Source organism: Strigops habroptila, chromosome 2 (genome assembly GCF_004027225.2).
Source record: "Strigops habroptila isolate Jane chromosome 2, bStrHab1.2.pri, whole genome shotgun sequence".
Taxonomy (NCBI): Eukaryota; Metazoa; Chordata; class Aves; order Psittaciformes; family Psittacidae; genus Strigops; species Strigops habroptila.
In genome coordinates, this window is record NC_044278.2 from 103,307,491 (window position 1) to 103,332,873 (window position 25,383).

Genomic DNA, 25,383 nt, shown 5'->3' on the forward strand with positions numbered 1-25,383 from the left:
TAAATTGAACACATACATACAATTGGCTGAATTTAATTGCCTGGCTGTTTACTGTTTGGTTTCATGGTACCACACGAGCTCTGAGTCTTTGAAAAAAGATGTGTCCAAAGTTTTCAGCTATTTATCTGTCAGACATGGTGAGGTAAGGTGTAGAAGACCTTTAGAGAAAAGACTGAGAGGAAAAAACCAGCTTTAAATCACTCCAGGGAGACCTTCAGAAAACAGAACCCAAAACAGTGCTTCTGTATTTTCAAAGCGGCATATGCAGGCATAGCTGCATGAGTCTCATTAAGTTCATCTTGAGCCATGCAGCTAACGCCCCATGCAATGTTTTGAAAATGTAGGAAATGGTCTTAAACCAGACATCTGGGCTTCTATCCAGTTTTCCGGTGATAACGTCTGATGCATGCCGTTAATAAAGCATCATCCATGGGCTAAATTATTAAACTATAGAACTCTTTGCAGAAGGCTTATAAATCAGTTTTACTTGAAAAACAAAACAAAGAAAAGAAAGTTCTGTGCACTCTTCAGCAACCATTGCTAAGCACAAGGCCCTTTTCCTTTTGAAGTGTTAACCTTCCCCTCTCCCCCCCACCTCAAACTTTTCAATAGTGTGTTTACTTTTTTGCCAAAGTTCTCACAAGGTACCCATCTGAATTCTGTGTTCTAATTCTTTCTAGTAGAGAGAAAGCACCTTCCTTTTGCTGGTTCCTTTATCCCAAGTGAGGTTCTATAACAATATGGGTGCCAGGATGGAAAAAACACAACTTTTCAGAGGCGAAGATGTTTTGTTGTTCCGCTGTCTTTTGTAATTTTATGCTGACAGGAAGGTAATGATGTTAGTAACTCTTCAGAAGCTTAATATTAAAAAAATTCTGAATAGCGAGGAAGATTATCTAATTAACTGCTTCTATAGATGAAGGTCTTCATGAGTGAGGTTTGATTTTGCCTTCAAATACCAACAATTAAGCTGCTTGTAGTTAGCAGATTATTCTTAGAATTCCAGAAATGTAGTAACTTAGTCATTGCTATCCTGTAGTCTCAAGTATATTACCATTTTGCGTTCTCAGTTTGACGAGGGTTCTGTTTTGCCTAATCTGGTGTGTGTGAGGAATTACTAAGTATGTAATACTGAAAAAAATTAGCTACTTGCTCACCTTTTACACACCTGTCTTCTATGGAACACTAGAATCTCATAACTTGCTTGTAATATCTGTAATTTTGGCAAGCTGATGGCAATGCATTAAGAGCAACCTAAGAGAGACATCTCTGTAAAAGCTATGGGCAAGTAGGAACACTTTCAGCTATGAGAAGTAGCTTGCAGTGTGCTTTGTGACATACTTACATGTTGCTTTTTTAAACTAGCCAAGCTATAAATTATTTTGCAGTACTGGATTTTCTTCAAGGTACATGGTTCATCCTTGTAAGACACTGGAGTTGTTGATTATGGTTCTGAATCTAGTGTTGTCTTAAGAAGCATTGTGCTGGATTAGGAATAACCTTGAAAGGTTTTAAAATTTCCATACAAAGCAGAACTTTTCCATGAGCTGCATATTATGCCTTATCTGAGAGACCTTGACACTAAGTGCAGTTAAAACCTGTAGTTACCAATATTCCTTTTCCTCTTCTGTTAATTTCTGGGGAAAACTAATACAGCAGTTTCAAGTACAGTATTTAGTTATAAATACAATTTAACTGCAGGTTCATCCATAAGAGTCAAAGTGAATTGATTTTTACAGTTCAAGAGTATGCATACCTATGTCATACTGCGAACTTGTCTTGTTCTTTATTTGTTGTGCAGGCGCTTTGTTCTTCATTGGGAACTGGGAGTTCCCAATGCTTCATATGTATTTGAGCAAAGTGCCTTGCTATATGAAAAATTAGCCAACAGTAGTCCTGGCAGCTCCTCATTTCCTTAAATCTTGGGTTGCATCTCTAACACGGGGCAGAAGGTAAAAGCTTTTATAGAATATATTATAGAATTTATTATTATACAATATATATATTATATAATATATTATTATATAATATATAGAATATTATAGAATATTTATAGTATCTGAGCTTGAAGTCTGGAAACCTGTAAACTGGTTGTGCTGTGGTTCTGGTTCTGTGTGGTCATTTCAGCCAAATGTTGAAATAACTTGTGCTCCGTTTCAGGAACGTGAAAAATATTTTGACCCCAGAGAGGGCATGTTGATTGTGGGGTAATTGATGTGATTAAAATCCAGCTGCTGTAGCTTTTACTTTAGGAAACACTTCCTAACTTGTCAAATGCTTTTCTCTTTGAGAAGAAAATATTCAGTCTTCAATTAGGACACTGCAATATCTAAGCAGAAGTAACACGTATTCGTGCTGGAACCTGAGGCTAATAAGACAAACAAGGTAGAGAATAGCTCTCCAGGAAGGACTGAAGGCAGGTAGCTCTGAGACATAACATGTCACCATCGCACAGCAATTTGGAAGAAGTAGAGAACTGCCCTGATCCTCCCCTAAACAATAAAGATGGACCGAGGACCAAAGGTTTGTGTGTCTGCCCCTTACAAGAGACTTCCAGCCTAGTGCAGCCCAAGAATTAGCCATGTCATACACATGACAGTTCTGAGGCTGGAGCAAAAAACTTCAAATGGCAAGATGGCTGCTACGAGTGACCACTTGCCATCTTAAAATTACCTTAAGAGCTAACATTATGGCAGTGAAAATGGATTGGATACTGTTTCTGGGGATTAAGCAAGATTAAAAATTTAGGGTTAAAAGCATTAATTATATTCAATAATTTCACCTGAAAAATGCCTAGGCCACTAAAGGTAGAAGATCTGATATGTCATTTCTGGATGTATTTCCCCCGAAGTGGTTGGATGTGGCTGTATGTGGTGGTACATTCTCTGTTGTTAGAATTTAGCGACTGAGACAGATCCCTATGTAAAGTGGTTTAAGGTTTCTTCTAATATTTGAGTAGTGCAAGCAAAATAATAAGCTTTTTCCCCCACCTTTCAACCTTCAGTGCTGAAATCCCGAAGCAGTGAAATGAAGGCTATTTCTGACATCCTCTTTTTCTTTGCATAGTCATCCAAACTATAAACAAATGTTCCCTTGCCTGACGTATGGGCTTGCCTACATAAGGAAGTTACAGTGGTTTAACTGCAATATGATTGTAAATCCACTTAAATTGGTTCCAAATGTTTCATGAGCACCCTAAGCCTGATTTAAACTGAAATGATAGCCTGGATAGTTTGTCTCACAGACTTAAAACCTGCAGTTTAAATTAATTGAGTTGATTGTTATGCTGCAGTATGGAAGATGTAGTCTTAAATGAAACATTAAGTTGCTGTCGATTGTGATATCCTATTTGGAGTTGAAATGACTCTTTCTGAGAAAGTGCTCCTGAGAGGCTGAAGGCTGGGATGTTTGCCTTGTTTAATTCCAGATGGGTCTCCGGTGTCTTTTGAGGGAGCAATAACTATGCTGTGGGTTGTTTTCAGTTCTTCCAGAGAGCTGACTACCATAGGTAGTTACTACTATAGGTGTGGACTGGCATGCTCAGTGTTAACACCTGGAGAAGTAGGAGGTTGACTGTCACATGGCCCTCTGTACTTGGTCTGAATAGACCAATGGTGTGGGGTTTTTAAAAAAATTTTGAAGTGCCGGACAGAATGAGGTCTGTGTTTATAGCATCAGTGAGGTCTCACGTTGTGGCTATAGGACTAAATAAGAGGATATTTGAGGGTATTAAGCCTGCCAATGTAGCTTAAAGGACTGCATGGATTGAGGGTCCCAGATTTCAGACTAGCTGTGGGCTATATGCAGTGAAAGACAGTTCATAGTGTAAATGCTTTTGCCACTGCAAAAATCTTTCTGATGCCTAGAAAAAGATTAATTCTCTAAACTCCTAGCAGCATTGTTTAGAAGAAGTATTTATTTCCCCATCCTGGCAAAAAATCATCTGTAGGTGATCTGGTTTACCACTTAGTTTCACAGGTCACCAGCTCTATTCTGTAGGTAGAGTTGGTAAAAATCTATTGTTACCAAAGTATTGTTCAATATTGCTCATTAACCAGCTGGTAGAGCTCTTGAAATTTGAGGAGAGTCATTCCCTCTATCTTACTTGACTCACTGGTGTCCTTCTCCTTGCTAGGTAAGTAGGTCCTACAAAATAAACCTGTTAACTTCTGCACTAGCTTTCTGCCTCATATAAAGGCTTGTGCTTGTTTGAACCCTACCTAAACCTCCTTGTCAAAGGATGTTGTGTTGCAGAACGTTTACAGGGGCTTAAAAGGGAGCAGAAGTCCACCAAGAAATAAAGATGTTGCAGGTTACTACATAGGCAAGGCACAGTAGACTTGGAAAATCCACAGATTTGGATATTTGTAGATACCAAACGAGTACCTGGAAATTGCGTGGTCCATGCTCTTCCCTAGGGCTTGGCATGCATGCACTGTTAAAGATAGTCAACTAGGTGGGATGAGCCGTTGGCCTGAATGGGTATGACTGTCCTGATACTCCTATGCAAAGACAGCATCTGTAGTTCCTTCTGGAATTGAGATGCTCCTTCAGAGAGCTGAGCGCTTTCTCCAGTAACCAAGATCTTATGAGGGCTGCTATGTGCTTCCAAGGAGAAAAGAAATGGTAATGTGTATGATTGGAACAGAAGTCTCCTCATACAGCTGATTACTCTTCTGATTTCCTGCTTGCCTTCAATTTGTACAGTGTCCTGTGCTGGTTAAATTGCTACATTCTGAACCAAAGAGAACTACTTTCTTGAAGATGTATGCTGGTCCTATCTAGAATGAGGGGAGAATGCAATGGAGGAAAACCATAACTATGATTTAGTTGGACAAATTTTCATAGAATACATGGCTTCTGTAGAGAACAATGTTTTCTGCAGCCTCTGCTGTGTTCTGACTGTCCCAAGAATGCGTTGAGGGAATAAATATGCATCTCCTCTGCATTCAATTAATTTATCATATCAAACATCTATTTATCTGCTTTTGCACTCTTTAGGTGCTTTTCTGCACCTGAGTCTAGTTCTGAAGCACAACTCCTGTTGGAGGACTAGTAGGGACTTACACAGCAGCTAGAGTCATGCTATTCTACGTAGATCAAGTGAATCATGGTATGGATGTTTTCTGTACATGTTTCCCTGCCTCCCACTGTCAGCTGTATTGCAAGTTAGCAACACTTGTGCTCTTTACTATAGCTAGTTTGTGGAAATTCTACTCAGGATATAAATTCACTTTGTTTCTGAAATAGCTTTGGGGTCTTGTACAGATAGGGTTTTCACAGTTTATATGTATTTGCCTAATTTTCAAGTAAGCTTGTGGTTAGTTTTTCTTTGTGATTTTTTTGTTCCATGTTGCATAAAAGATGGCAAATACATCTTCATTCTCAGAATTGCTGCTTACAGCATTGCCTAAGCTCAAACCTCATTTGTAGACCTTATTCCTGTGAGTATCACCTTGGGTGCCATCTCAGATCTTCCTTGTGCGTAACCACTCAGTCTTACTGTATATTGGTAAGAATCTAACTAAAGCAGACGTATATCCCTGGCCCAAGCTCACAGGCAATTTTGCGGTCATTGGTCATGAAGGGTTTTCCCAGCAGGAAGGTGATGGTACAACTTAACTTGCTCCAATTAAAAACTCATTTTCAAAATGCTGTGAAACTAGGAACTGGTTTGTAGTAAACATCAACAGTCTGCTGTAGTCTCTCCTTTACTACCTAGCCTTTTTAGGAGAGTAATTCATAAAAAGAAACACCCTCTGCTGCTTGCTCAGTGTAGTGAGTGAGCGTGCAATACCCTCCCAAAGGCACATAATGAAATCCTGAACAGAGTTCAGCAACGATGTGAATGCATTGCTCCTGTGTATGAACTTCTAGGTTTTTCCCGTCCAAGGTATTTTTCCCAGCTACTCTGATTTTTCTTTGTACACAGTGCTATCAGAAAATGCAGCAAATGCTTTAAAGGCACACCAAGAATTTCTTTGCATGTATCGCAATGAAAGAAAGCTAATCGCTTACTGAAAGGAGTTCAAACATTATTTCTTTAGTGAGAAGTACATTAATAAGTAATTTGCCAATGAAGTGATTGCATGTGCTTTCAATGTGCTGCATATTTTGGCAAAAGATGTTTAGCATCCAAGTCTTTCAGCTTTTGCCAGCATGTAAAGAAATAAATTTAAACTAAAATTTCCAATATTGTATTTTCCACATCAGAAGTGTGGCAAGGGGAGCGGGGGGGACCTTTTGTGAGCTAGTCTTGGAGCCCTTAGGGAAAGGGTAGCATGTTTAAAAGGAGCTGTGTAGAAAACAAAAAGCATGCTAAGTCCTGTCTGGTTTTAGATTATCCCAATGACCAAGAAAATTACTGTATTAATAAATAAAAATGGAAAAAAAGTAAGATAAATACTAGGGAGCTTTTTAGATTGTGTTGTGTGTCCTGGTAGTTGTGGGCTAGAATGTTGTCTCTGTGCTGCAATGCTAATAGAGTTGTGGGTAATAAGAACCATGGGCTGCTCTTGGGATTATTGCTGTAAAGGTTTACCCTTGTCGGTATAACAGAAGATGAGCTACAGTTTCTGTAGTGGTCTGGCTTTTCTGTTGCTAATTTTGCTCTTTTCCTTGGGTTTTGAGCTGTCACAAAACTTTTTATAAACTTCCTGGATAAAAGTAGCTTAACACAAGGGCTCACAGAGACTGAATTTTATTTCATAGGGAGGAAGGGGAGAAAACAGACTTGCAAAGGCAACCTGGCAGTTCATGTAGCCATAATAGAGAATCCTAAGGGAACTGCAGTTCCAGACCTAAAATGACCTTGCTACAGAACTGCTCCTATTACACTTAATTCAGCAGCTCTGCAGAAGGATTCCTTTATGTGGTGACAAGAAAAGCAAAATCTGTGAACCTGCATTTATAAGTAACGTAAGGGACTTCTGCAAATAAAAGTAAGAAGGGAAAGGATTGAAGTGAAATGTCCTGTAAAATAGGAGCTGAATAGTGATAGGGTCTTGGTCACCATCAGCTTTATTCAGTCGGTACTGGGAATGCATTTAAGATTTCCTTGAAAGTCTTAAAATAGTTTTGATCACTTTAAGACATTGTCTAGGTTCATATCCAAGAACTAAGACTGCACAACTGTGTGTTAGCTACATTAAATGAATATTGATCTCCTTATTACTTTTTGTCCTCGTGCCCTTTGTACCATATGCAGGTATAAGTTAATGTCTTGGTATGTGGATTGGGAACTGCCTGCTTCATTAAGCTACACATAGCTGAAGTGGAAACTGCCAGCTGCACAATGCTATGGAAAGAAGCAAACCAAGAGCAAAAGCAATACCATTTTTTAAATTAATAATAGCATTCTATACAGTCCTATATTTAATTCAATTCTGTCTTCCTTTATCCTGATAGTATTTACTCCTAAAGGGTTAGTGCTTCTAGATTCAAGGAATTCTTTACTACGTGTTCTTCTGTTCTTGCAATGCTATGCCAGGGTACTACATGAATGAGGTCTTGGTTGGGGATTTTTTATTTCAGCTAACTGGATGTGAAAACAGGATACTGTGACTGTAAAGAAAAAGACTGATTGTACTCACTTCAGGGCATGTACGTATGTGTATGTGACAATGTGTGTTACAATAAGGCCAGATCCAGCTTGAGTGGGACCAGGTGTATTCCACCAGTGTCCACAAGGATCAAGGGTCCCAATGTGGGTATTTAGATACTATTTTTTCTCTTTTCCACTCTCCCTTTCCCAAATGCCCACAGTGTTGGGTTTTTGGGTTATTTTGCATTTTGTGTGCTAATTTCTTGGTCCAGGTTTGTGTTAAAGCTTCTGATCTCTGTGTTGTTCTTTAGATATGAGAGGTGTTGAAGTGTTTTGTTGTTACAGGTCTGTGGTGATGGGCTTTATTCAGGCCATGGTGAGCCCTAGTGCACATCCCAGGTGTGAAGAGCCTTGGTGGATTTAGCCTTGCTTTTGACTTGTGGCACTATCAGCATTATCAGTTTTTTTGGTTTTCCTTCTGCTGGTACATCCAATACCAGATTTGCTGGCCGTTGATCTTTTGTGTAGCTATTTCTGTATTTTCCTTTCATTGCCCTTACTTGGGTAACAGTAGTAGCATCCTTTTTCCCCACAGTTCCCTAATCTTCTATTTCAAATATTAATTTTCTTGCTTTCTAACATAATTTTTGTTACTGGATTCTAAATGCTTAGCAAAATTTCAGGTAGATAAGTTACCTGAAATGGTTGATGTTTCCTCACATATTGATATAAATAGTTAAACTTATGTCATCTTTTATGTATTTAATTCAGTGCTAGAGAACAAATTAAGAATAACAACCCCAAAGCACTTCTGTTACTTTATTGTTGATCAGAGATACCACTTAGCTTCAGACAAGCCAGCAGGTCATTTAAAACTGTGTAATAGCATGTCCTTATCTCTTTATGTGAGATGTGGGTCAATTACACAGTTGTGAAAGTTGTATCAAGACCAGTCTGGCATGATTACTTGCTGAGGAGATACCATAAATTCTCATTAATACATGCCAAGCTATTAATAGTCATATTGTACTTTGATTCCACAGTGGTGTGCTTGTGCTCAAGGACGGTTGAAGTTGATTAGGCAAATCTGCTAGGGCAAAAAAAACATACCACCAAAAAATGTTACTGAATGGGCTCCAACACTGCACTTGCTGCTGTTTGCATAAACATGTCTTCCATATCCATGGAAACCTTTCTTTACAGCTACTCTCTTTTTGCTAAAGAAAGGATTGTTAAGAATAGTGTTTGTTTTGTAGAAGAAGAAGGTACTGGGAGTTCATAGCATGAGTTTCCATTGTTCAGCAGCAGACAATGGCCTGGCATGATGTTTCCAACTTGCCAACTAAACAGCTGAACTTGCTTTGCTCCCCCAAGTAGGGATGGGAGGTGGATGTAGCCAACAAGCTCCTGCCTTATTTTGTCTCAGCTGGCATCTTTCAGCCATCTCAGCATCACTTCCAGCCAGAGTGGGACACTCCTGGCTTTGTATGATAATGATGGGAGACTTCCTAGCATCATTGGTCTTAATAGTCTTGCTCTGGCTGTGGTTTGGACCCCCTTGAGCATGCAGCCATGCTGAAACTCTGCATCCTGATGGGGCTTGACTGAACTGTCCTGAGACATGTTGGGTTTCATTTCATTTTTAAAAAGCCAGTATGTGAGTCCTGTCACCTCTGGGGTGTCACATGTATGTGATGAGACAATCCTAGTGTAGCAGTGTCAGCTTTCTTGATACTCTAGAAAACTCAAGGAAGGATGAAAAATAAATTCAGAACAGAGCTGGCTCTATTTGTAAAAGGGAAATGTTCTGAAGAACTGCTGAGTTTAACCACATCTTTGGGCAAGTACATCTGCCCTTTGGCAACACAGGCCATTTCTAATTGCATTATCGTAGGCTTGCTTCTGCAGCAGTTAGTGTCCTGGAAAAATATGAAGTCCCTGGGACACTTCACACCAACAGAACTGGAGAAATAGCCTGCCCTTTCTTTACTTGGTTTTGTAAGATTTAAAAAAGAAAAGGGGGGGGGGGGGGGGAATAAAGTCAGATTACAGCTGTTAAATTTGTTCTAATGAGCTGCATGTTCATTCTACCACTGACATAAATATTCATAATTTGGCATACTAATTAGATGTTCGTGTAACTCAACACAAAGAAAAACACCACTGCACTGTGAAGGAAGAGAGTTTGGATGGCCTACTATGTTTCATTGGTTTTTTTGGGGGGGGGGTTTAAAACATATTAATCTCATATCAAGGCCAAATGTTGCTGGAAAAGGCAATCTTCTTTTATCTTGATGGCTAGGTCCTTTGATGTATACTGCATGGTCATCTGCAGATGTGGTATCTTTCCACAATGCTCAGAACTCCTGGGGCAAGGAATATGATTGTTCTCGAATGGTGACCACTGAGAAAAAAACTCAGAGGTTTGCTAATTCTTGTTTAAGTCTTCAGAATTATTGTAAGGATTTAAACTGTAAGAATTGCTAGTTTGTGTAATTGTGGGGTGATGCTCATCTTGCCCCTCATGTGCTTTCTGTTCTGCACTTGCCTCTCCTATTGAATGTTACATGTGCTTTGGAGGAAAGATGTCAGCTGCTGATCACATAGAGAAGCGCAGAAACAACATGTATAAGGAAGAAATCATATTTCCTGCATATGCCTTTTCTATAAGCAGAGAAAGATGAAGCTGATAAAACTGTGCTCTTCAATATGCTGAAATATAAACTATCTGTAGTCAGCAATAGAAGGAATAACAGCTGTTCAGAGTTATTTAATGAATTCATGTTTAAAGCCAGGAAATCTCTATTGGTTGCTTTGATATCTATTTATCTGACCAGGCTTTGCAATCAGTATATTAGGGGTTTTTTAATGATACAAAAGCAGTACTTTAAAAATAATTAAGAAACTTTAAAAATAATTGTTAACACTGGTGGAGATGAGTGGAGATGAATTTTAAGCTTAAATGGGCACTTGTTTGGGGTGCACAGGCCTAGAGCAAATGCTTTTCAATTGAAAAATACCAATCCGTTTTCAGCAGAGAGTTAATAAATGGTGGGGTGAATAAACGGAGCAAGGGCAATATTCATTGGCAAGTCAAGTGAGTCTCAGGCAGCCATGCCTACCCTGTCAAACCTTATTTAGACGGCTCGTCACCTATATTATAAAATTGGTGCTGTACGTTCTCTAATGAAGGGATTACTTAAAGGCTGTGTGCATTTGGGTAGGACTAGGAGCCTGACATTGAGACAGACATCTGTAATGAGAGATTTTTAGTCAGGATACATTATTAATGAACTGCACAGGAGACACACAAACCGGCTTTATTGGGCAAACTGTAAATGAGCCTATTTGGTAAGAACATGCAAAATGTGTGTGTGCTGAGAGAGGATATTTTGAGAATTTAACTCATTTCTGAATAGTAAAGACATCCAGCCTGGCTATAATTGGTGCCTGTGGCAATTGTTGATACCCTGACTACATTAGCTTTTTGTGCCCTTTAGCAGAATTGGGAAAACATTTCTAGTACTCGTTAAGCTGTCTATTATCAAGACTTCATAAATACACACATTTAGAATAGAGGATTTGCTATCCCAGTGCCTTAGAGCACTTAAATAAATTAGTTCCCACTATTTCAGGCATCAATGTTGCATTATCACTTCATTATGCATGAAGTGATAATGCAATTAAAATTTGCCTTCCAACTTGCTCAAGTGGGACTATTTTTGAAAAGAATAGTTGATCTTTTCTCAAAATACACTCCAGAGCAGGTGGATGTGCTGTGTGGTTCAAAACGGCAGTGCGGAACTGGTTTGCTTCAAGATCCTCAGTTTTCCTGCAGCTGAAGTCAGTATTAACCAAGTATTACCATCTGTTGGCTTTTGTTGACCTCTGAAAGGAGGCAGCAGTCTGATTCCCTCCCCTCCTTCTCTAGTGGCAAAGTGCCCACATCACAGCTGGCATCAAGTGCTTCAGCAGTGGGGTTTCTTATTTAAAGAATGTGGCCACACTTCAAGGCAGGAAACATGGGCTAGTTTTCAGTTTGCAACATCTTCCACTTTCTTTGTGCACAGTACCTACTGGATTCAGATCTTTGCAATATCTGCTATAATAAAGCGCAGCAATATATCAAGCCAGATTTCAGCCTTAGGTCTGAATGTCTTTACATTTAAATTGGACCTCTTTTTCCTTGGGAGAAAAATATGTATTTTGTAGTTGAGTTACAAATAAGCTTTTCCAGCTTTTTGGCAGCCAGGTAATAGTTAAAGTGAAAAGTTTTCTTTTTTCCAGCCAGAAAAGCAGTTTAATAACTTTGAGTCCATTTGTTCATAGCAGTACTGGAGTCGAGCCCTGCAAACCCCTGGAGCTTGCCAAGCCAGACAGACTTGGCAAGTTTTCCTAGCAGCTTACTAAGTCTGAGTCAAGCATGGGTTGTTGCAGCTTCAAATACATTTAGTACATTTTGTTAACAGGAGTGTTGAGTTGGAGGCTTTTTTGCATTGGTTGGTCTTTTTTTCTTTCTTTCTTTGCTGACCTTAAATAATACCATATTCTGTCTACAAGCAGCTGAATGATGGTTTATGGTTTGTATTAAATTTGAAATGAATGTGTATTTTAAAGAATACCTGTTTTACTCTTGGTATTAAGTTATTGAGGGAGGTATATAACATGCTGCTTCTCAATTGGCATTGGAGAACGTGGATCTCTGGAAAAGACAAGCACCACTGTCATTTTTCAGTACATCCTAATTGTAATAGCTTTTGTCCTCTGGAGTGTGTGCTGCTCACAGACCTGTGTAAGCATTGGGAATGTTCTCACTTCTTATTTTCACCTGTATGGATCTTCCCAAAAGAAAAATAGTTCAAATTTGGCTTTTGAAATAACAGAATATTGATGTTTCTGAATGTTAATTCTTGCACATCTAAGTTGTAGCAGCCTTGAAATAAGGAGAAAACTTTCCTATAGGAAAATCTTCCTATGTTGAAAGACACTGCAGAAGACGCCTAGATAGTGACACCTAGATACCTATATACCAGCCAGACACTTCCATCTTGGTATTCTTCTCTAGTAGTTGACTAATGTCAAGGTGGATTTAGCAGTTTCTTTAATGAATTGAGTAGGAAGAATTGAGTTGTTGAGGGGGTATTTTTCGCTTCACTTTGACAGTCTGCTGCTTTGCAAGGCATCTTAACAGCTTTGGTTTTTTCCAAGTTTTATATGATTGTATCTTCACTTCATTACAGCTAATATTTTTGTTGGGAAATTTGAATCTAAGATGTTAGCTTTGCCTGGTTTGAGGCTTTTCTTCTAGCTGTGGGCCAGCTACGGAAAGTCTGTCTGCTTTGTTTTACTCTCTTGATGGAAAATAAGAAATTTGTTTTGCTGGAGGACTGGTTGTAGGAGGCTATGGTTTCAGAAAGCAGTGGTTTCCTAAAGAGCATGAGCCAATGTCATAAAAGGCCTTAACATTTGCTTTGCCCAATGGGATCGAGAAAACTGAGCAGAGCACAGGCTGAGATCGCCAGCTGGGCAGACAGGCTTCTAATTTGTGAGCTATTTATGTTTTCTAGAATTGCTGCTCTCATTCATAGTTGCAATTAATTGCAAGATGCCTAGATCATCAGCGCTAAATATCTGGGAATATGCTTGTTGAAAGTTCTGTTTCTTCCTAGGAGAAGAAACCCTCAAGTTCTTTACCCAACAACCCCAAATTAATTGTACTTGCTTTTTGGGACCTCAGGCTTTGTACCCAAGATCTTTCATTATCTTTCATTTGAAGCGCTGAGGTATATTTGAAGTCTAAGCGTGAGACTGGTCAGTATGCTGCGTTGGGCCATTTGATTCCTTAGAGTGAGATTTGGAGAGCAGTGGTCCTTCAAGGTATCAGTACAGTAGAAGTGATGAAAAAGGGTAGGATGTAGAATGTGTCTTTTTCCTGTCCTTTTACTGGACAGCAGTGCCTATCTGAACATCTGTTTGTTGTTCTTGTCTGTCTTGTAAGTATTGTAAGCTTCCTTTAAGTTCCCGCTGTCCCATGCTGAAGATTCCTAGTCTGTTTGGATATTGCATCTATGAAAACAGTTGTAGGGGCTTGATCCAATCTTGTTGTCTTCTCTTGTCCTCTTTCCTAATTATTCTATATCCATTTTGGATGGGAGCAGAGAATAGATCAGATGACATCCAGTTAAATAATTATCTGAGGTGTTTTGCTAGAACGGTGAGCCAGAGAGTAAATGATACTAGTAGGAGAGTGCTGCTACATGAGTGACAGAAAGGTGTCAGGAAAGATGCCTGGCAGTCAGTGCCGTGGGCTGTTGGGCAGTGAGAAGGGAATAGGCATGGACATCACTTGGCTGCTCTGCAATACCTAGTACATCCAGCGCAATGTGAATTGTAAAGTAAATGCAAGGCAAAACATGTTGAAAGGGGCTGGGAAGGAGAGTGTTCCCACACACAATGTTGAATTAATTTTGAATGAAGTACCATGATGCAGTGTAGATTTTAAAAGGGACTAAGGCGCAAATTCACAATAAATTCTTTATTATTAAGTGCAACAATTCATACGCAGACTGATTAAGGATGCCCTTAAGCTGCTGGTTATTCTTCCAGTTTCCAATTTACTTGGGAAAAGATAATGCTTTCCCTTCTTATATTCTTTCCTGAGCTTCTTTCAGTGCCCATTAATAAACTTTGTTTCAACCCAGTAATGGAGTTCTTGCTGTAAAAACCTGCTTAAACAAGACAAGAAGTAGGCTCAAGGAAGCTAGGTCCAAGGAAATGCTGGAAAGAGTTTAGCTGTGCACTGCAGCTTACAGCAGTTTCCTGGGATTGCGGCATTACAGAATCTCCTTGGTTGAAAGGCGACTTAGAGGCCATCTAGTCCAACCTCTTCTGTAAAGTAGGGTGAACACTAAATTCAAACCAGGTTGTTCAGGGCTTGTCCACATGGGCTTTGTAAACTTGTCAAAGAGTGAAGGCTCCACAGCCTCTTTGAGCAACCTCTTCCAATGTTTAATTATTAAATTGATGGTTTATTACATAGCAGTGTAATGTAGACAATAAAATTGAAACGTAATGATGATTATATTACTGATACATTGGTATCACTGTAATTCTGGGACTGTAAAAATAGCACACGGAAGTCAAGCAGAGCATCCATCAAAATACTCTTGCCTGGAAACTTCTGGTCTTTGCCAACCATGATGCAAATGAGGTTGGGTTCTGGCTTCAAGCATGTTAATTTGCCAGCAATAAGGATGTTGGAATAGTTTGAGGCCATTTATTTTTTTAGAGTAATGATGCAAAATCAGCCTGTTGCTCCATCACCTAAGTATTTTATTTTAAATAAGCAGTGCTCTGGCAGTATTTAAAATGTAAGACTTTAGAAGAGAATAACTGCCTGTCACTGCTGATAATATTTTTTAGAGCATGACAGGCAGCCGTCTCCAGATGGTACTCTGTGTTTCACATCCTTCTCCTCTACTGTAAATGGAATCATGTACTGCAGTAGTAATCTAAGCCTTCTTGTAACTTGTCTTTTTTTCAGCTTTGGTTTGCTTTTGTTAATGGATTTTCTGGGCAGATCTTATTTGAGCGATGGTGCATTGGTCTGTATAACGTGGTAAGTGCTACGTGTTTTGACTTGATAGTGCTTGGGCTTGTATATTACTTTGTGTGCCTTTTCTCACATGTAAGTGTCTTGGATGTATGTCAGGAAAGGTGAGTTCATTTGTGAAAGCCATTTTGACTCTGCTCTAAGGTAGATGAAAAATTAATTTTGGATGGTGGTGTTATCGCAAAATTAAATTTGGGAGAACACCTTAAAAATACATGTTTGGCCTAACGTAGCCTCTATAAAACTCTGCAGTTTTTACATGGAGTTTAATTTCCTCTTTGAAAGTATCTTCAGTCTTTTGTATTAATATTTTGCTGTCTGTTTATGTTCAAAATAGATACAGAGTCTTAATCTTTGGGGGTTTATGTTTTACTCAGACCCTGTACAGTTGATGCTCAGAGAAATGTCAGGCAGATGCTTTGGGTTGACTCATGCTACATTAGGTACAGAACAGGAAGTATCATCACTGAATCACTGGCGTTTCTCAGTTGAACCAAGAGCAGGATGTGTCAGTCCAGAAGTGCTTTCTGGTTTTCACTGTGCTCTGCAGAGTGCCACATGTGCTACATGATTTTGTGACTTTAATCAATAATATTATTTAATCAATAACATTGATTAGAGTCTGGAGGATCTGTGGGACCACATTTGATGGCATGCCATAGATCTGTGCTGGTGTTTCAATGATGTTACCTTTGTAGTGTGATGCCACTGATGAGTGGCCTCATGTCTGGATTTATAAGCCATTAGGACACTTAGTGTTGAAAAATCCTTTGCATTTCTCTTTTGATGGAGGAAATTTAATTTTTTTTTTCTTTAAGAAGACTTATTCCAAAGATATCATAATACAGAAAAAGCCAGCAAATTCTCTGTCACTGAGTAACATTAATGAAAACTCTTAACTTCTGTCACATTAATCTTAAAAATGATGGCACAAGCCCTCATATTCCATGAGGCTTCATATTTGTTGCAGAAGATATTTATTCAGGGATTTTCCACTCCCTTGATTCTTTTCACCCTAATTTCCTGACTGTTGCTCAGTCTGTCATTCATGTTTAGATATTTGCATCTATTATCCTTAAACCTGATTTGGTGGATCTACCTACCATAAATAAAGCTCATGGATGAAACTCATTTTCTAGAATCAGTGAAGTAGAAGTTAACCTTTGTTTTGTAAGGCTGGTATTTTCTAAAATGAGAAGTGGTCACATGGGCTCATGAAGGATCAAGTGCTGGTAGGATATTAGGAACTTCCATCATTTGAAGGATCTAAATATTCAAGTTGTTTTAGCTCTGTCATTCTCTTCTGTGCAGGTTAACCCTTCATTTCGTTAGTAGTCTCATTAAAATATTAAGTGTAGGAAATAATAGTAACATTGTAATTCCTGCTTTTGGACTGATTCACACTGGAGGTATAGCTTCAGAAACAAAAGCACTGAAAGATTTACATCAAGTGAGAATGTAAATGCTCCAATAAACACAGGAAACCTGGGGAGATACCTTAAAGCTGTGCGAGAACATACCCTTTTCTGGAATATATTGGACCAGTGGTCGTGGTTTCAGTTCCCCACCCCAGCCTGCTGCCATTTTAACCATCTGCCTTATCACTTTATGAGCAAAAGAAGCACATCCCCTGTTGGATCTAGGGATGTAATTACTGATTTTCACTAGTCTCTAGACCTCTGTGTTGCCTTTTGTCTACTCCTCCACTGCTAGCTCACTGCTGGTGGGAACCACAGCTCAAGTTTTGCAAACGCATACACAGTTTGTAACTTCAAGCTGATTCTTAACTTCAAGAACACTTCTCAAACTCTTAAAATATATATGTATGTATAGGATTAGAAATTATTTTTCTGACATAAACTGTTAATGTAAGGGGTAATCAATAAAGTTTAGTATTCAGACATGCACACTGGTGGTATTTTCACTCTGTGCCTGCACTGCAGACTGCAAGAAACATGGATACCCAAGCTGGCTTTAAATGAGCTGCCTCAGATCCTGGAAACAGCTTAAGAGCAGTGATGTGGGACTCAGTAGAGGCTAATTTACTCTGCTTCTGGCAAAGTGTCCTTCTGTCTCTCCTGGAAAGCTTCTGAGGCTTGGTCATCTAAGCGTCTGCCCATAGCACAGACACATACTGCAGTTAATTTGTTCCTATCAGTTCATGCCTGCCCAGAGAATCCCCAAAGTACCGTAATACAGAGTGGCCTTTGTTTTGCAGTAGATACTTTTTTTTAATGCGATTTCCACATTTGCTTTGTCTGCAAACTTAGCTCTGGTTAAGCACATTACATATTTAATTATGGCTACAACTGCAGCTATATTTGAACCCATTCCCACAAGGCTTTTTTGAAAAAGCACATTGTCTTTCCTTTGCAGTCTGAGGTGTTTTACCATTTCTAGATTGGGTTTAAGGCAATTGATTGAAAATACAATTTTTCTTTCATGTTTCTTTTGTTCATATGTCAATATTTGAGAGTTATGAATTGCTGAAATTTATGTTTGGATTTGTTTGGACATTTGAAAATGATGTCAAATAACATGCTAATTGGTAATAAGTCTTCACTGAAGTCTGTGGGAATTTTGCTATTGTCTAGATACTGAAATTTTATCTGAGATCCACTTAAAACTAATAGCTGCTTTTAATTAGTATTTGCTTTCCTTGCAGATTTTCACAGCGCTGCCACCCTTCACTCTGGGAATTTTTGAACGGTCGTGTACTCAAGACAGCATGCTTAGATTTCCACAGCTATACAAAATTACTCAAAATGCAGATGGGTTCAACACAAGGGTAAGGGAAAGTCTGTTTCTTTAAGAATAGCCATGAACATTCTTATTTTCCAGGTCTTTCTTGTTAGAAAATAATTTATTCCCTGCTGTTACTTCTGCTTTATGCTAGCCACTGAGATCAGGATTGTTCTGCTTCCCAGTTCTTTTCAGGGGGTTATATTTTTTAATAAAAAAAAAAAAAAAAAAAAAAAAAGCCCTTGTTTTTAAATAAGAGTATGATTTTTTCAGTTCACATCTACTGATAAGTGATGAGTTTACCACTCATAGAACTGGGTAATGTCGCCAGGATTTTAGTACTATGTGAGTTGCCACAATGCTCTCTACTGAGGGCTTTTTCACAATTAGTGCAGCTCTATTCCCATAGTTCTTTGGTAAATTTTGACTTTCTTTATTTGGACTTTGAGTTTTGAAGAGCACATTTTGCTATTTAAATGCTGGAAAATCCCAGCATTTGGAATCCTGTCTTTATAACAGGCACATCTAAATGTACTTTTGAATCAAAGAAGCTGTATGATTGATTTCTTTAGAGAGGAAATTTCAGGGTATTTAAAGCTCCAGCTTGTGCAAAACACATTATCTAGAAGTTAAAAACTGCGGCACAAAGTATTTGCCCAATAGAAGTAAACAGAGTATTTCATAGTAATGAATCAATGTTTTAAAAGTCGTTCTTTGAGGTAATTAAAGAAGGGTGGCTCCATCTGTTTGCTGTATTCTGGCAGAGATCTTAAATTGCCAGCATGCTCGCCTATTATATTTTAAGTTGTTAGAATAAAACCATCCAACTGGACCAGTGTTTTCTTATGAAAGAGCAGAAATTGTAGGAGGAAATAGATCCTGCAGAAGTTTAGGTATTTCACTTCAGGACAAACACTGTCTGACTCTAAACTACACAATGAAGTGTTTGTTAGGAGTTAGAGAGAGGTCAAGAGTTTTGGTCTTTACTGATGACTTGGTTTGTTTTCCCTCAGGTTTTCTGGGGTCACTGCATCAATGCCCTGATCCATTCCATCATTCTTTTCTGGTTTCCACTGAAAGTGCTGGAGCATGGTAAGGGCTTCATTATTTCTTACGTCAGTAACTGATGTTCAGTCTTACAGAGCCAGTATGTTTGGAGAACGGTAGGTCATGACAAGTCCCAAGAAAATAACACTGACAGACAGTTCAATAGGCTGTAGCTGCTGAGCTTGGCTTGTTATCTAGTGGCTTTCAGAACTTACTCTAATTGAACATAATTATTGTTCATATAGTGACTTTAATATGTGAAAAATGAAACTGCTGCTTTGCCAGAAACTCTTACTCAAATACTGAATAATGTTCTATGAAAAGCCTTATATTTTTATTTTTTTTTTTTTTCCTTTTTGGTAGTGGGTTAAGATCTCAATTTTTTTAATGTATAAATGTTCTTACAGCAGCTGCATTACAACCATTTGCTTTATATCTTGTTGGACCTTTCCCATTCCATAACACGGTACTGTAAAATGTAGGATAAAACTACTACTGCTGAAGTCTGTGTTAAAAATGAAATGGCTGGAATGGAAGTAGACTCAGAGCTACTGGGGAAATGAGACTTCTTGTTGTACAAATTAGGCTAATTAAGTCTTGCTTTTCATGAAAGGTAATGCAACTACATGGTATTTCAGGGAACAGTAAATCCCATATGGTTCCTACCAAGCTTTACAATATGGTTATGTGGGCAGGAAAAACCATGGGAATCTCTTTTACTATCGGAAGAAACAAGACTAGATCAGATGAGGAATTTTGGGGCAGCAGAGGGGGGAATAATATTTATCTAAAATAATTAATTTTTCAAAACTGAAACTCCTTCCTGGAAAACCTTAGTTTCAAGACAACCTTTTCAACTCCAGGATGGACTAATTGGAAAGGAGTGAAAGACAATGGAAAGGGAGGGAAGATGAATGCTCACTTCAGAGGCATGATGGTAGAGATAGTTGTGGGAGGGAGGTTCATGTTTCTCTACCTGGCTGAGTAAAATGTCAGTATCGTATCCCCAGTGACAGCTTCACACGCTGTCTGATGGACCATACAGGATAGGAACTTCCCTCTCCTCTGCATGTGGCTGGGAGCTCAGTTCAGGTTGGAGGAGAGGGTTGGTTTTTTTTATGGTTGATTGGGTTTTATTTTGATTTCAGGAGTTTTGTTGTTGTGTTTCACTGTTTTTATGAGAAGTGTTAATCTTTAATTGCTCTTCTTTAAATCCAACTGCTGAAATTTTAGGCTGATGTCTGTAGTGGTTACAGCTAAAGAAAAAGACAATTTTCGTTTTAGTCTTCCTAAATGTTTTTCTAACTAATTCCTAAATAGATAATGTACTTTCAGTTTCAACACTTAAAATGATAAGACTGGAGTACTCGCCCACTCAAATAGTAACTTTCTGAATTGCTTTGAATGGGTTGCTTAGTTTGCTTTCTGAAGAGGAATGAATATTGTCTTTTCAAAGTTTTTTGTATTTCCAAGTGAAAAAGGGATTTCAGTGCCAGAGACAAAAATGTGCCATTCCCATTGGGGTGTTTTTTAACCTCTCAAGTTCCTTAGAATGTGAAGTGCATATAGTCTGTGAATGGGCACTTGTATAGCTTTAGAAATGAATGTTCACTGAGCTGTCCTCATTAACAAAAATATCATTCCTTTCAGGACCACTTAGCCTCCCAAAGAGGAAGGTCATGGAAATCACTGGAAAAAAAAAGAAGGCATTAACTTACTGCATTAAAATGTAACTTTAAAAAATTGAGACTAATACCAAAAATTACTCAGTTAGTTACATGGGCTCTGTGACGTTGCACTAGAGCAATATACTGGCAGAGTCATTAGGTCAGTTTATTTTAGATATATCAAAACTGATGTATATTTAGGCATGCCTTTTTCTTAATAAACCGAGACTTCTACCATCAACAGGATTTACTGGACATGCAAGGCTCAATTTTCTAGTGCTCTTCACATTGTTCAGTGACACTAGAGAAAAGAGCCAAGTGACTGTTAAAACTTAATGTGTATTCGTGAATGATATGGTAAATGCTTGAAGCCACAGAGTACCAGGGGATGAGTTGGGCTGATAGAGATGCCAGTGGCTAGAAACCAAGCCAATTCCTAACCAAGCTGTCTCAGGCTTCAGCTTCTCTTTCAATGTTAGTGGCTAGTCTATCTGCTGCTGTTTCTTTGAAATTGGGGTTCAAAAGAGAAAAGAAAGCAGGGATATAGAACCACAACCTCTAGAAAATATTCATAACCTGTCAGTTCTTCAGAGACAACCACATGCAGCCACTGTGGAAGAAAACCATAACAAGTAGTTTGGGGTAAATGCACTGACTAAATATATAGTCTTCTTATCTATTAGCTGTGAAAAATCTTCACTACAGGGACCAGGGTGTCAGGGGCTCTTCTCTGTAGACTTGAAAAAATTACTGATCCTGGAGACCTATGTTGTAGGAACATGGTTAACTGAATAGATGACCCTAGTTCAAGAATGTCAGATCCAGTTTTGCAAATAAATCTAGCAAAATGGTACCCTCATGGTAGAAGCACTATACTAGGCAATATGTGTTTAGGAACAGGTCCAAGGTTTTATCTTAAGCCTCTTTCAGCCCTGCTGTTTGTGTATTTCTCTAGCAGTTGTCTTAAAACCTGTGAAAACAGTAATACTTACCATGCTTGAGTAATGCTTGAAAGCTCCTGTGAGTACAAGTTCATTTGGCATTAGTGTGGCTGTCCAATGTGCTTTCATGGTGTTCCGGTCTTACTCAACAAGGGCTAAGAAAGACTAAACAGACATTTGAAGTGTTGCCAAGGTTGGCACTTTCAAATGATAGATTAACATGTACTTACCCTTGTGCACACTTGACTGGGGAAAGGGTGTGTGGAGACTGAATGCTGCTCAGTTACTGAATGAACCTTCAGTAACATATTTTAGATGTTACATGTGTCCTTCATAGATGAAACTTTTGCAACTTTTCTTAATTCAGCTCTTTCAGCACAAATCAGCTGGTATTTTACAGGATTTTCTTCACAAGCACAGCAAATGGTGGGATTTGTTAGAGGTCTCAGTATCTAGTTAAGAACAGATAGTGACAGAAGAAGTGACGCTGGCATATTTCAGTGCTCATAGGCAAATCGCATATTAGGGTCTGGCAAAAACTTCTCCTTTTGCTAGGATGGCTTCTGGCAACCAAACCTATGGATATACGCAGTGTCCAAGCATCTTTTCTGAGGCTGGCTTAGCACAACTTCTGCATTGCCTTTATCTCACAGCTTGCAAAACTGCTTTTAGGTGTTCTAAAAGGCAAGGTTGGGGCCAGTTATTTGCTGCTGAAAAATCTCCTTGCTATTTCATCCATTGTGTTGATAAACTGATAACAAATGTGATGATTTTTTTTTTTTCTTTCAGATGCAGTATTCACAAATGGTCAGGGAATTGACTATTTGTTTGTTGGGAACATAGTTTACACTGTAAGTTTGTGTATCCTAGCAGTGTTTGAATGGTAGAATTTCTTTATACTTTTTTTTTATATGTACCATCAGAAAGTGGTGTAAACCAGAAGAAAGTGTACAAGTAAAATAAAAACCAACTTAATGCTGTGTGCATGATTTTCCCCATTTTTGTCATTTCTTTTTATTTTCCAGACATGCTCCAACAATACCTTCTGCTCTGTCATTCCCCCATCCTACACTGCCAAGGTCCTGGGTTGGTACCTAAATGGTAGTAACCTTTTAGGTTTAAAGGGGAGATTGGGCCATGAACACCTTTGAATTTGAGAGTTTTAGTACTGAAGTTGTCTGTCTTTTCTCCTTGCAGTATGTTGTAGTCACTGTTTGTCTGAAAGCCGGCTTGGAAACAACTGCATGGACTAGAGTAAGTACTTTTCAGTATCTTTTATTAGCACACGTTCTTCTTTAATGAGTGTTAATACAGAAAAGAAGTACTAAAAATTATTTGAGGCTTCAGTGTTTTAATTGGGTCTTTCATGTACGAATAAACTGCTAAGCTCTGTAAGTACGGATTGTGAGAGGAGAATGAACTCGTACATTACATGGTATGTGTGATGAAAAAGGGCAGCCTGTCAAAAGTGGGATGAGCACACTAAAAGTACATTGCCAACATCTCTGAATATTTAAAATTGAGAAATCCTACATGAAATTGGCATACTACTGTAATTGCTTAAGGAAATAGATCAAGAACATTATCTTTGTACTCTGTGGCTCCTTTAAAAATTAATGAAATAGGTAATGAGAGGTGTTTGCCCCCAAATAAACAACTGGGCTTTGAAAATGTCTTTGAAGCTCGTAAAAAGCGTTGGGAACTTCACATTGGATGGGCTTTTTTGTTTGGAAACTTAGCGTAATAAGGATGTTAGTCAATCAGTTATGTTGATTCCTAGATTTGAGTCATTCACTTGCAGTGAGTGAGTGCTCTGTTACTGGTAGGTATCTGAATCTGACAGGTCAATGACTTCCAAAGAATATGGGGTGTAGAAGGGTTCCTGTGTTGGTGAACCCTTCAACAGCTTTCTCCCCTTCTTTCCCCCAGCCCCTCTGAAACACTAATCTTTTTATTTTGCTGGAGTCCTTGTTTCTCTACACCTACGAGATACCTTACAGGAATCTAGTTTTCACGATAGACTCACTGCCCTCAAGACCAGGCAGTTTTGAGGACTCTTATTTTACGAGTTTCTAGGAAGGGCTTAGTTTGAATCTCATAACCTTGTTGCTTCTGTTGTAAAATGTTTTGTTTTGTTCCTCACAGAGAAACTGCTAAGATTGATAAGCTTATGACTGTTCTGAATTTTAAAGATGAAATGCCATCTGTACAGGTTATTTAATTATTAGGGAGATGCTAATATTCTCTGCCTCATTCTCTCATCTGAAAATCAAATATGTTCTTTTTTGCTGTTGCTTATGCGTAAATTCTGTGTTGTGTCCCAACATTTTAAAATGCAAAAATACTTAAATTAGTCTCTCATGCACTAGAAGAGGTCCAAGTCTGCATTGGAGGCATGTGAGCCTGTTTAGATCCTGTTATGAATTATTTGATTGTTCCTCCTCTCTCCCTTTCATTGGTAATTGGTATCTTTTCAGTCACTTGAGGTTAATCATGATCCCCTCTTTTCTAAACTTTATTTTAAAAGATGCCATAATGTTTAGTACATCTCAGTGTTCTTTAACACTGGTATTTTGTAGAGAAATTATTGTTATGCACAGAAAAGTAGTTGTGTTTGGAAACAACTTTTTTTTCTCTATACACTTCTAATTCCTGTCCCATTGCTTGGACCAGTAACTCTCCTCACCTTAGAATCTGATGTTGGTTACAATTATTGTTTCAGCTGTGGGTGAGTCAACACACAGAGAATCTTTAGGTTACTTAAAAGTATTAAATATACAACGCTGAGTTAAGCCTCTTCTCCATCATCAAGTGGATTGGTTACATGCAATTTGTTCTTGAGAGTGAGAGGGACACTGCCACTTGGGAGAACATGATGGGTTCAGCTGAAAGCTTTAAATAAATAATGCAGATTCCAAGTGTTTGGGAGCCTGGTATATCCAGTAGGTAATGTGGAAAGGCAGACTTTGGTAAAAGTGGTAACATAATGCATAACTAAATGTGCACATTGGAGTTGTGGGGAGCAGCTTCATGTTATGTGCTACCTATCTGGAACACTACAGTAGGCTTTTTCCCAAACAGAGGCAGCTTTCTTCACTGCTGTACCACACTATTTGAACTATTTCAGATAAATAGGATGCCCAGGATAGCCATCCAGTGTGTCTAGGTTTATATGTGAGAACTTTGATTCCTTTTTTTCTGACTGTCGTTTGTTTAACGCATCTGATGGACTTGCTTCTGCTTTGAACATGAATTCTCCAGGGGTAAAAGACAAAAAGTGTACAAACAGGAGAATCAACAGTGTGAAGGTTAGTGGGGTGAGTGTATAAGGAACATTTTCAAGCAAGGCAAGGAGGGCTTTTCCTGAAAGCAGAAGCTCTTTTAAAGGTAGAGGAGCAATTCAGGCAGGTGTAAGTCTGAGATGAAGAGATAGACAACCACGAGAAGAAGGTAAAGATAAAATAAGCCAAGTCTTTGCTGAGCTGGAAGGGGCAAGGTGAAGAGCTGAAAACTCAAAATGTGTCCTACCAGCAGACTGGAAAGAAAAACAGGATGGGAAATTAAAAACAAAAAATCATTTCACTGCATAAATACACCTTCTAGAAGATAAGACAATGTCTTCTATTAGTTTCCCTTCTTGCTTTTATCTTTACTGCTTTTCATCATGAAGTCTGTAGGAGTTTGTACCTTGGAAGCATCAGTCCAAACTATCCTGAGCCTTCTGTTCGCTTTTCTGGGAGGAAGGCTGTAGCTCAAGAGGAGTCATGTCCTGCTGGGAAAGCAATGCTGGTCCTGTTCTGCCATTGCATGGGACTGGCTTTCTGTAAAAAC

At 38.7% G+C, this 25,383-nt stretch overlaps 1 protein-coding gene across 2 annotated transcripts in view; it reads left to right on the forward strand.

The window, feature by feature from the left end:
• ATP8A2 (ATPase phospholipid transporting 8A2) overlaps positions 1-25,383 on the forward strand; it is a 328,378-nt gene that overhangs the window by 200,475 nt on the left and 102,520 nt on the right. For both annotated transcript variants that reach the window (XM_030477755.1, XM_030477756.1), the window contains exons 28-32: positions 15,087-15,161; positions 17,821-17,943; positions 18,911-18,989; positions 22,342-22,403; positions 22,750-22,806. In XM_030477755.1, coding sequence (XP_030333615.1) covers positions 15,087-15,161; positions 17,821-17,943; positions 18,911-18,989; positions 22,342-22,403; positions 22,750-22,806 — 396 coding nt within the window. The remainder of the gene's footprint in view (positions 1-15,086; positions 15,162-17,820; positions 17,944-18,910; positions 18,990-22,341; positions 22,404-22,749; positions 22,807-25,383) is intronic.